Source organism: Ptychodera flava, chromosome 4 (genome assembly GCF_041260155.1).
Source record: "Ptychodera flava strain L36383 chromosome 4, AS_Pfla_20210202, whole genome shotgun sequence".
NCBI classification, from domain to species: Eukaryota; Metazoa; Hemichordata; class Enteropneusta; family Ptychoderidae; genus Ptychodera; species Ptychodera flava.
The window spans coordinates 7,296,663-7,309,356 of record NC_091931.1 but is presented as its reverse complement, the minus strand read 5'-3'; the positions used below and the strand labels follow the sequence as shown (position 1 = coordinate 7,309,356).

The window sequence follows — 12,694 nt, the reverse complement described above, 5'->3', positions numbered from 1 at the left end:
TCTACAGAAAGCGAAGTTATTAGGCTAACCCGTACCAAAAAACTGCAACAGTAAACGTATGCGAAAACAAGAAATTTTTCCACTATTTCAGACATCAGTTACCAAAAACAGTACGGAAGACGCCAGATCACAACAAACCTACAAATGCGATTAGCGCTAGAAAGAATATGTTGGTAGCCAGGAAACTATGTATGCCTGTCGAGTACATCCAACTTGTCATTGAAAACGAACGTAAAAAGCCTTGTTTGCAAATTTTAAAAAAACCCTGATGATAGATTCTTAATTAACGAAAATGTAAAAGAAACCATCATTGACACATGTATCGTGTCGAGATGATCATTTGATTGGCAATGTCGAGTGTTGTCAATAAATCGCAATTTACATATCTAACAACAATGTTCCAACGATTGTCTTAATTTCTATTGAACACAAAATATTAATTTTAAATTTATGCTTATTACTCATGTGATGGTTAGGTGTCAATCAAAAGTGACCAATCAAAAAGTTTATAAACACCAATACCAATAAGCCTTGAATAAACAACGAGGCAACCAGATAAATTGGTGACGTCATTCTAGAAACAGATGTAAGAGGATCAGATATCTATTGCCCAGCCGGTAACTGCTGTCGAGGAAAGCCAAGCGACTGGGGCTAGTATCGGTAAGGTCAAAATTCATGTGCTATTTTTGGAAATGCAAACAATATTTCTGTCTCAGGAGCATAATGTAGGACAGGCTAGGTTACTGAAAATAAAATTTCAGTTTAGTCTAATGACATTGAATCATATGTATATCTTGTGGAAAATGACCTGTTTCAGCATACATGCAGTGCGGCAACTGTAATATAGGAGGTAAGTCCGACTAGCTTGAACGTTTTAATTACCTTACCTAATATCCAGTTATGGAACATGTCGATAGGCGACGTAAAAATGAGGTACGAGATTGTGTTGATATATCACTGTACTTGTTATGGGATGAAATCCTTTGGACCAGAGTTCAACAGATGTGAGCTTTCTAGTAGTAAGAGGGCGATCGCCAACTTTGGCATTCGTCCAGAAAGTCAGCGTAAAACTGTCATTGGATGTAAATTCATTTACGCTTTTAGCAATCGATGTTTGAGACTGTTTCCATAGGCCTTACCTTAATATTAGCCTTTATCATGCATTAAATTCCCCGAGAATTAGCAGGGAAGGAAGAACCTATTGAGCTTGAATCTCAAAAACTAAGAGAACTGTTTCAAAAGCTGTGTCGATATCATTGCTTGTAATGATGTAATGACTAAATTCACTGAATCATCTTTGACGTTTCAGAAGAATTCCGCCATCATTCTTAAGTCGACGACGTCACTCAAACTCAAGAATTTAATGAAAAGTATATATTTATTCAACATTAGATTCCATACGCTGACCGGAAACAAATGAGGTTGATGAGAAGTATGTCTATTATCTGTACATGAAGTAATACCTGTGTCACAACGGTAGATATTAGTATCGTACCATCCTTTCAGTTTACTCGAAAGCCACTGTCTCTTAAGCTTGAGTTAAAGAACAAATTGTGTCTGTGTAATAATTTATTATATGCCTCGGTTAAATACATTTCAATATTGTCGTCTCGCATAGAAGCAAGGTTGGGTTTACGTATTCATTTCAAACTGCATGCTGGGAAATCTCAGAAATCAAAGATCCCAAATCTCTCTGTGCATGTAGTACTGCATTGAACCTGTACGGACAATGTACACAATCTAAATCACACAATTGTGTTTCTGGTAGCTGTTACAACTTATCCAGGGCTTCTTACAGACCGATGAAATAAATCAGGATATCTGATAGTTGTAATTCATGACGTTAACATAACTTTTAAAACACCAATAATTTTGCAGTGACATTGGTACACTATAACACGGTGTAGAGGTGAAATAAGTCCAAAAACATTTTCAGAAATAAATAAATATAAAATTGTTACTGCGGCGTTGAATATTCGATGAGATCACTTAAGTGGTATAGATGATGTAGAAATAAACCTAAATAAATTATTATTATTTTCCATATATCCACACAATTTGTGACATCTCCATGTCAAATCACAGCTGTTGATATAGCGGTCAGCAATTTCACTCCGTAAAAATTATATTACGATTAGAAAGGTCGGCATTCACATTTTCGCTTCCCATCAAGTTCAGGTTCAGAAATGAACTCAGAAGATCGTCCGCCGAGAAATACTTTGACCGTGGCGATAGAGTGAGGAAGAATGTATATGTATTCGGCAGTGCAAGTTTTCCGAAAGTGGAAATGTACACAGAGCTGCCATGTAAGCTTCACGGTTCGGTTTGATGAAAGCATGACATCACGGACACATTGACGGACTGATACAAGTTCCTTGGTGGAGCATCTTCCCTGCAGGACACTGACATCCAGGTACACACGGCTGATCCTGACATACCGGATTATTTTGTTCAGAACCATCGCACGTCTCGGGACATGGCGGCCCACAATCATCGTATATCATACCCTCAGGGCAAGCTGTTGCTGAGAAATTAAAAAAACCTACAATGTGACACATGCCGGTCAGGTGAAGTATACAATAATTAAGGCCTCTCCATGTAAATAGTTTGCCTTTGAATGGCCACATCAAAAGAGGGTTAACAAATACGCCTTAGGTAGGCAAACCTTGACTGTTCATTTTAAGCGATGAATTTACTGATTCTGACAGACAGACAGACAGACAGACAGACAGACAGACAGACAGACAGACAAAAATCAAGATAGAAAATGCTTATTGCTTTCCCTTTTTTGAACTTTTCATTACTAACTTATACCTATAAATATTAATAAAAGCTCAGGTACATAGGGCATGTAAAAGGTTGGATTTAATTAGAAAATATGCATGTCCGAAGAAGATACTCTTATAAGATAACTTGAACGTGCAATAAGATAAGATTTGTCATGACCAACGTAAAGTTCGTGAACTTGTGACCAGTTCAATTCGAAAAGAGGAGCAGATGTGTTCATCATACACTGAGGTGGGTCTGTAATACACGTTGTATTTCCATGCGAAAGGAAAGTCGAGCGTTTAGGGAAATATATTGAAAAGAAAACGATTCTTTTTATTTTTTCTTACCACAGAGGTTTTGATCTCTCCACTTGCGAATTACAATTCCGTTTCTTCTACACTCGTGAATATAGGCAGTGATGGCCTCACAATAACAGAGTTCATTTTTGGAGCAGGTGCAAACATCCTGCAAACACATTTCGTAGTAAGAGTTTGGATCGACCACGGGATAACAAGGTCGGAACTCTCGCTTTCTCATCACACTGCAGCGTGACCTTGCTTCTCGTTGTTCGCGATAGTCTTTACCTCGACACAGATCCACATGTGTTATCTTAATAGCTCTTAGAGCTGATGAAGGTACAGCTCTTTCTGCTTTGCAATATTTGTAGCCATCTACTTTCCAGCTATGTATGAATTCATTTGTGGTTCTGGCTGGCAGAAACTGTCTTGTGGTCAGATCGTCTTTGAAATTCGAGTTCATGTTGCCGCAGAGGCCGCACACTTTGTCTCTGTAGTTGCCAGGTACTTCGACGACAATATCACCAAACATATTCCACTCTATGGTTACCCCTGGAGCAGTTCTGACGTAGATGGTGTACTCACCCCGTTTGGTCACTTCAACGACACTGGGGACTAGAGTGACTGTACGGCAACTCCACCTGTGTATCAGCAACTTTGACCACGCCATTGTATTGGATTTCTACCGTCATGCAGTTCAGGTGTATGAAGAGCGCCTTGCGGAACTCTGTCGGACTCTGGCCGATCCTCTTCCTTTCACGTTGGATGTAAACGCTGAAATCACCGTCAGCGCAATCTTGGGCGAGAACGTAGCGACACCGACCTTTGAACTGAAATGCATATTGATCGAAGGTGTGGTGCATACCGTCCAAGCTCACGGTGCACGTTTCCGAATCTAAAAAAAATAGAAGACATACATCATGCCATCAGTTAAGACCAGAATCTCTCTGGACATACAATCAGTAAACTGATGATGATCACAAATTTATATATAATAATTTTTCTTCAGTTTTGAGGTTAGAATGAAACAAGCCGTTTAGGGCCTTCGATTTTGGGATTTACAGTCACAGTTTGTGTAAGACGATTCCTTGAGGCAAATTCTTGCATTGCATTGCTGACTGTAACAATTGATCTCAATCAGAACATCCACGTTGTATGTCACGAACAAGAATAGTATTTTAGTCGTTGACATAATTTAATAAGGCGTCTCCATTCGAAAAGATATAACAAACGACTCTTGTCTTAGGTATCAGAATGACAAAATCCCTGAAATTGAGTTAGCATCGAAGAAATTAGCCACAGGCAGATTTATTTCTTTAAGGCTCTAGGCAGATTTATTTCTCGAAGTTAAAGTTGTATGTATGACCCTTTGCGACCTTACATCCTTTTCAACGACATCAATTCATCTTAGTTCTTCTGCTGCCAAAGTATGGCAACTTGAAAGTTGATTGGCAGTTCAAAGAAAAATGTCAGGATCTAAGTCAGCAAGGGTCACGCAAACGGCGCAGTATTCTTGAAGACAGTTCTCAACCTCACTGTTTAATTGGCCGGCTTACCTTGAATACAGGAACTGCAACATTTTCCCGGTGCGTGGTATGGATGCTGTCCCTGGAAGTCAACGAGAAACAAGTATTGTCCTGTCAGACCGACATGGATGTGCAGCTGTTATCATCAGGCTGTATAGAAGCGATCGACTGAGAGATGAAACTTGATTATGCTAAACATTTTAAAAGCGATCTAACTCGCTTTACCTTTCTGGTGTATTCATCAAAAGCTATCCTTGTAACTTTATGTGGTTGTGGAATCCAGGGTTATATGAAACAGAACACAGTACAAGTCGCTGAATCATTCTGCAAAAATGCCTGATTGTCCAGTATTGATCGTCTGTAGGTAATATGAAAGAATCACGGTGTATATTTTGAATACCTGCGCACATGTGATGGCTGGACACCGTTTATCATAACACTTGGCAGTCCCATTTTGACATCTGCATTCGGAGCATCCATCATACCATACTTCTTCAACCTAAATGTACGAGATAATTCCATTGAATGATTTCATTTTTGAACAGCAAACTTGCGATGTTTAATGAAAAGTACATTATGATGATCCACGTTCAAACACTCAAGGTTTGTTAATATTCTTCCAACATGTACAGTAAGATTTTGGAAGCAAATAATTTCCGGTGAGTAAAAAGAGTGCCGTTCAAAATGACTATTTGTTTACTTTGACAGTGATATTGCCATCCTGATGCTCCAGTAGGGTAGTAAATGCTAATGGGATATACGATAGAACTGAACTCCAAAATTAGACAGGAGGACTTGCGAGCTGGTTCCCGAAATATTAAAAACTCCAATACGATTGGAACTAATTTGGGATAATTGGATTTTCATGTTTTTCAAATTTCTCAAAAATGTTACGTGCCCTATAGCTAATGGTTGCGATATAACAAATTACTCACAAAAACAAGTGTGTAACTTAAAAAAGGAAAGCAGATGAGCTTACATTTGCAGATTAAATGGACATTACTTCACCATCTAATTATCCCAATTAGTTCCAATCGTGTTCTCCGTAGATTTGTACAACCCTGCTTTGTATACGGTAGTGCGTGGATCATCTACACACATTTACGTGACTTGGAGCGTATCGACTTATGTCACTGTAATACCGAAACTTTTGATATCACAGAGGGCTGCATGAATGAAATGAGTATACTTACGGAGTAAAGTACGTCTTTATACGAACAGAACGACAACTCTGAAAGATGACACACCAAAAATAAAACACTTTACACATTATACAAAGTATACACGACAGAGGACAAAACTCATAGGTGTATCGCGATAATGTTTCGTCGATACGTGGCATAGCAGACAAGAAATAACATTTGTGTATTTCTTTTCCTTGTCGGTGTTGTGTTGTATGATTATACGGAAACGAATATTTGACCAAACATTCAGTTCCTGACAAAAATGAGCGACACGCGCCAAAGGATTCTTCATAAAATAGCAATTATCTCATAGATATTGAAGTTGTCATAGCGTGATGTAGGATAACGTCAGATATTACACTTACCGTGACATGTTTTGTTATCAGCCAGAAGGGCAAAGTCGTTCGGACATGCGCAGTAAAAGGAACCAGGGTATTAAAGCAGAGATGACTGCATCCACCGTTCTGATGACGACACTCATCAATATCTTTGAAGTAAAACAATGAATGTATGAGTTCAAGCACACTATTAATGTTGTGAATTCGTTTTTACAGAATCAAGGAAATAAAGTTGGTGTGAATGACAACAGTCACAATGTTCGAAAATAAATATCAAATTGTATCTGCAAAATAAAACTAAGTTTGTGATTTCTGATGTAGCACGTTGATTACACGAAAAACTGCCACAGTATCATAATACCACGGTCCCTCCACAAACTGCCACAGTATCATAATACCACGGTCCCTCCACAAACTGCCACAGTATCATAATACCACGGTCCCTCCACAAAAGGACTGTGATAATACTTACCATACTGGCAAAATCTCCCGACAAAGCCGCGTTCACAGCTGCAAACTGGTGTACCATGTTTAAGTTCACATACTCCGCCATTCTGACAAGGATTATTTAAACACATTGAGATCACCATCTCGCAGTGTTGACCTGAAAAGAATATCAACGTCGCGTCATGGCTAAAAATAGAAAGAAAAACTATGTACTCCATGCTACACGTACGTGTTTATTGGCGAGAAATACTGCTTATGACAATGTATAAAGTCGGTTGTATCGAAACTTTACAATGTAATTCTTAAACAGGTAGTATTGGTTTCAAAATGGAAAAGTCACGCCATTTACTGCCTCAGTCTCACTAACAGTATGTACATGCATGTTCACCAAGCCTTGCTTTTGTCTTTGGAGTATTCAGGTTGTTTCTATTGAAGAGAAATTGCTTGTACCGAAAACAATATCTTCGTATCCCAGTATACATCTAAAGAACGAATTACCCTCAACGACTTAATAACAGTTCCTTGTTTTTGTGTGAAACAGTTCAATTAATAATTCGTTTCATTGAAAATCGAGTTATCGAATAAATGCAAAGCTACGTACCAGAGAACCCTGGGAGGCATACACAGGATGACGCTTCGCCTTGACGACGACAAGATCCACCATTTTGGCAAACAGCAGACAGACAGACATCCTCGATGGTTTGACAATTCTTTCCTCCATATCCATCTGGACATATACACTGATGGTCGTCTGTTAGATCTTTGCATATGCCACCATTTCTGCATGGATCATTGGCGCAATTATCTCGGTCTGTGAAAGATATTGTAAAAGTAGCAGAAATAAATTATTGGAGCTCAATGTGCAAAAGTAATCGAACTTATGATAGATAAGAAAATGGACAACGATGAAAATACGTAATCTTACAGAAAGCCAAATTTCCTTATAAATGTAATGCAAATTCGAACTTCTTTTCGACAAGTACCCTAAAGCGTGAATACGTAATTAAACAGACGGTTCTTGAAATTGCAAGGAAATTTCCACTAGTGCGCTTTCTGTGATGGACCATCGAAAAACTCATTGTATTATGCGACGTGCACTTTTTGTGATGATTGTACGGTGATTAAATTCACTTCCGTAACTCAAAAGAAATATGTTGAATTTAAGCTACAGTATACTTACTCCCACAAAGGGAAGACGGTTCTTCAACAAGTACGTTACCATAGATATTGTGCTTAAGCTGTATCCAAGCGAGAACGTTGCCCATCTCGTTACAACCTGCATATAGAGTATTTACTTCTTCCAATGTCATAGCATAGTCCCATAAATTAACCTGAAATTCAAAAATAGTTATATATCATTTGTAACAGATTTCATTCCACGTTAGACCGGGCATGCGCAAACATACCAAATGGGGTGTCATACTACAAATGATTTTGAAAGTAGGAAGGTCTTTTTAAGACAACTAGACTTTGTGCCGTACATTTCTCTCTATAGGTACACTGAGCGTCTCTAAGCAACAAAAAGTTGGCGAGCTCTTATAAAATATCTTTATTTGGAAGAAATTTCCAACAATTGCATCAATTTCTCATCAAGTAATCGAGCATTTCAGTATTAATGAGCCGGTGATGAGTAATTCAACCTACTGTACATATTATGACAATCAAAGTATGTACCTGTGTTAATTCCCCAACATAGGACTCAGCTGCATTGAAGAGGCTACCGACGCCATCTTGTTCCTGTCCTATGACCAAGACACCACCACCGCTAATCAGCTGTCCTTGTTGGAGTCCTGTACCACTGCGAATGACTTGGCTATCAAAGAGAAACTTCCATGACCCTGATGAACTTTCCCATGTGACTGTCACGTGGTGCCAGAGGTTGTTTCTGAAAAGAAGTTTTTCACATGTCAGATGACATCGGAATATTTCCAGGTAATGAAATAACATTGACCTCTAATGACGTACACGGTGAAGACTATAGAATACATTGGTATCATCGTTGTAAAAATTCATGGTTTCCAGTCGCTGTGGGAATGTGAGTGAGTAGAAAGTCAATTAAACTTGACATCGTGCCAAAATCTGTGGCATTTGAAAGTTTCTAATGAGTCTCCTCGTATAAGAAGAAAATTGAAAACGAATTGTGCGACTTTTGTACAAATATACAGATTTCTTTACCATAATTGCCAAAACATTTATCAAAATAGGTTCACCAGACTTGAGTTAGCAAAGAAAGAGTTGCGAGGGGCCTTGACAGTTTGATGCACTACTGTGCATATGAAAACCCAAATGCCAGTGTAAGGTACTGTAATCATGTGGTATTTCACTTTTGGTCTAGTGAAAGCCTTACTCCAATTGGTCCACTAGAGCTTTTCTCTCTTTATACCTTTGTAGAAAAGAATATTAGAAAATTACCCGTTGGCCCTGAAATCTGTATAAATTGGTTCCCCGTTAATGAATAATACAAAACTGTTGTAATCTTGTAAGGTTAGAGCATTGTCCATCACTGAACCAGCGGCTCCCTCAGCGTGGGCGTATGAGAAAGGTGTACCATACGATGACTTGTCATCTGTTCTCATCCAAAATGACATCGTGACGTCATAGAGATCGGGTATGTCATCTATCATTGCATAATCCGTACTTTGAGCACTTTGGAAATTGAAGCTGAAATCGATTGCGATCTCTGAAAGAAATGGTATGATAAAAATATGTGTCTTTCAACAAAGCTGGCTACAGACTGCTGCTATGTTAAGGTGTAGCTGAGTTTTTCTCGAGGGTCTATGGTTTGGCAGACCAGAGAGATATCCATGGACACACAGACACGAAGAATTTACAGCCACACTACAGTGCTGAAATACTAACACAGGTGCACAATTTTCTTTCAGATGATCGTAAAACGTTGAGTTTGCATTCCATAATAATGATACCAAGGTATTATCAGAGGTAAGGTAAACTTTGGTTGAATATTCACATTTACTGTGATAAAATTGTCTTCAATTCTTTCTCTTTCAAAACAGTTAAGACTGAGAACGTACCGACTTCGCAATAAACTCCTGTGTATCCGATGCCGCATGTACACAAATAGGAGTTAATCAAATCGAGGCAAGTGGCGCCATTTGTGCAATTACTAACTTCACAGTCATCTATGTTCACTTCACATTTCGCTCCAGCGAATCCCGGCATGCATTTGCAGCTGTAGTTATTAAAGCCACTCCTACAAAGTCCGCCATTTTGACAAGGAGAGGACAGGCAATGGTCGATTTCTTTCTCGCACAGATGACCGTCGTATCCCGGCGGGCAACAGCATGTAAAATTCTGAAAGAGACAGAAAAAATATGGAAATCTATGGAGATATAAGCAAAAGATACTCATCGAAAACTGAAATTATTTCCAGGACCAATAAATTTAATCTTGATAATTCCTAAGGCGCATTTCCCTGTTATATCGATGAAGCGACCACGAAGCATTTAAAACTGACCAGTGTATGTATGCATCTATGTTTGTATGTAGACATGTATGTATCAACTTGTGTTTACGAATGCAAGTATGTTACCTGAGCCAAGTCAAAACAAGTTCCTCCATTTTGACATGGGCTTGAGGCACAGTCGAAGTAGTTTATCTCGCAATTCTGTCCAGTATAACCAGGTCTGCATTTGCATATATAGCTGTTTATTCGGTCGTAACAGCTACCACCATTCAAACAGGGATCTAAATATAAAAGAACAAAATTATTATGTTCCTGCTATACTTTCTACCGGTTGATAGAACAACCACTGCTTATCGTTGCATGGAAGTTTACACAGGTTTCCCCGCTGTAGGAAATGATTACTGTGAATTGCTTTGGAGCATTGGCATAAGACGAACTAGACACATAGTCTAAATCGAGGTGTTGCCAACACTGCACTGTCTGGTGTAATTATCAGCTGAGCAGTAATTCCAGTCGACCACAGAGAAATCAACTCTGCCAAAGTTGAAACATTGCCTTGCAGCAGGTCAGATGTAGTCAAAACAACTACACCTGAAAGCAAGTGATAAGACTTGGACAGTGCTTAGACATATGTGGTGGTTTTGTTTAGACTACGTTGACCTCCTGCTAAACAATGTTTCAACTTTTGCAGAGTTGATTTTTAATGATCGACTCATGTTACCGCTTAGCTTTTAATTGCACCTGACAGTGTTGGCAACACCTCGATTTAGACAATATGTCTAGTTCGTCTAATGCCAATGCTTCAAAGCAATTCACATTAAATGAGGTAACGGCGTCATCAAGGAAGGTGTTCCAGACCAGCCTTCAATGCACGAGAGACAGAAGCCAACCGAAAGGAACAAATTACATTGCCTTTATGCCTACTTAAAATGAAAATGTCAATGACAATGTAGATATAAAACTCGGTACTAAATTAAACTTCAGAGCGCATAATAATGCGATAAGCCGCATGTAACTCCTGAACCAACTTTAGGTCTTACACTGTTCAAAGGTTTTCTTGACTCGTGTCCTTAGGCATTTGAGCTAACTCTGAACAAATTCGGTTATTCTAGGAAGATGCAAGTCACGTTTTGACCCTGTACTCACATGATTGACACTCATCGATGTTAATGTGACAGTTTGTACCAGCAAAGCCCTGTGGACAGAGACAGTGAAAGTCGTTGATATCATCAATACAGGTACCATTGTTCTGACAAAGTCCTTCCGCACAGTCATCAATGTTTGTACCACAGTCCTTATCTCCATAACCTGGTAGGCAGTGACATGTACGCTCTTGGGCTGAGCCGATGCACGTTGCGTTGTTTAGGCATGGGAATAGGTCACATGTATCTACGGCTGAAAAAAATCAATGTAAAAGCAATCTTTTAGCCTGAGACGGACAGTTGAATACGCGTTTATCGGAAGAAGCACTACTCGTGAATAGATGCATTAAGTAATTCTACACGGTTAAGTTTGAAGCGTTTTCTCTGAACCCCAATGAAACTACCTGAGAGCATGAACAACAATATTATCAACAAAGACAAGATTGACGAAAACTAGCAAAATAACAGCAATGACGACAGCAAGAACACAAACGTCACATTGAAACGACTCATCATGGAAGGTCATTCTTTACGCCAAAAAGGCTAGAGACGGATTGTGGAAAAATTTACAAAGCAAACGTGCGAATAAGACTGGTTTGTAACCTTTGATCATACAAACCTTGGCAGTATTGGACAGCGTGAGCTCCATCGGAGTGTGTGGTTAATCCTTCATCACACGGTATACAGTCTTTACTCATTGCCATTGGCTGATACGTACCACGTGGACACGGAATACATGGTGCATAACCAGTATCTGAGTAGCTGCCCATTTCGCAGACAGCTGAAATAGTTGACATTAGACATCATGAAGTTCAAGTTTTATACTTTCGCGTTGGTTTGACGTCAAAACTCGCTTTCAGTTTCCTCACTCGATGACATAAAGATGACAAGATCAAGTTCTCGAATGGATAAACATCCGATGGAAAGCAGTTGAAGAAGTTAATACGATCGAATTCCCACTACATTAAAATACACAATGGGAAGGGTAATATATACGTGATCAAGAATAATGTCAATACTTAAAATAAAAACAAAACTGAGACAACGTTGTTATTAATGTGCTTCCGTGCGTTTTGTCAATAATTATATTTTTAAAAGATGGCATGGACACATCTTACATGGTCAATTCTGGCTCGATGACTACTAACCGTCTCGATTTTGTTAATCGCAGATAAGCGAGATACTGAATATTGTATACTAGTATTTGAATATGCATGCAAACACAAAGAAATACCTTTGCAGAAATCCATGGACACAGCGCCCTCTGTCCATGTTGGTAGCCCACCATCGCATGCTACACAGGATGTACTGCCATTATTGCCCTGGTATGTACCTCGAGGGCATGAAATACATGTTTCGAGACCGGTGGTTGAGTATGTACCCGGTTGGCAGAAATCTGTAAGGAAGCCAAGGAGAAAACAAAAAACACCATAATATGTCATGTTATTCGAGTTTTGAGAACGTTTCTTCGTAAGCAACGAAAATTTATTGAGTTACCCTGATATGGTATCATAAAAAGTGCGAAAAATTGATCCAGATCGCCTGAAATAGACCTGATTTAAAGTCAC

The 12,694-nt window shown here is 39.0% G+C and overlaps 1 protein-coding gene across 1 annotated transcript in view; it reads right to left on the bottom strand.

The window, feature by feature from the left end:
• Nucleotides 1-1,359: 1,359 nt before the first annotated feature.
• Nucleotides 1,360-12,694, bottom strand: part of LOC139130798 (sushi, von Willebrand factor type A, EGF and pentraxin domain-containing protein 1-like) — a 15,923-nt gene continuing 4,588 nt past the window's right edge. Inside the window, exons 8-23 of the mRNA XM_070696586.1 lie at nt 12,361-12,522; nt 11,746-11,907; nt 11,131-11,379; nt 10,111-10,265; nt 9,593-9,872; nt 8,973-9,240; nt 8,235-8,445; nt 7,741-7,891; nt 7,162-7,371; nt 6,586-6,717; nt 6,141-6,262; nt 5,785-5,822; nt 4,992-5,090; nt 4,622-4,673; nt 3,117-3,960; nt 1,360-2,524 (exon numbers count right to left, since the gene is read on the bottom strand). Of these exons, the coding sequence (XP_070552687.1) occupies nt 3,940-3,960; nt 4,622-4,673; nt 4,992-5,090; nt 5,785-5,822; nt 6,141-6,262; nt 6,586-6,717; nt 7,162-7,371; nt 7,741-7,891; nt 8,235-8,445; nt 8,973-9,240; nt 9,593-9,872; nt 10,111-10,265; nt 11,131-11,379; nt 11,746-11,907; nt 12,361-12,522 (2,312 nt within the window). The 3' untranslated portion in view covers nt 1,360-2,524; nt 3,117-3,939. The remainder of the gene's footprint in view (nt 2,525-3,116; nt 3,961-4,621; nt 4,674-4,991; nt 5,091-5,784; nt 5,823-6,140; nt 6,263-6,585; nt 6,718-7,161; nt 7,372-7,740; nt 7,892-8,234; nt 8,446-8,972; nt 9,241-9,592; nt 9,873-10,110; nt 10,266-11,130; nt 11,380-11,745; nt 11,908-12,360; nt 12,523-12,694) is intronic.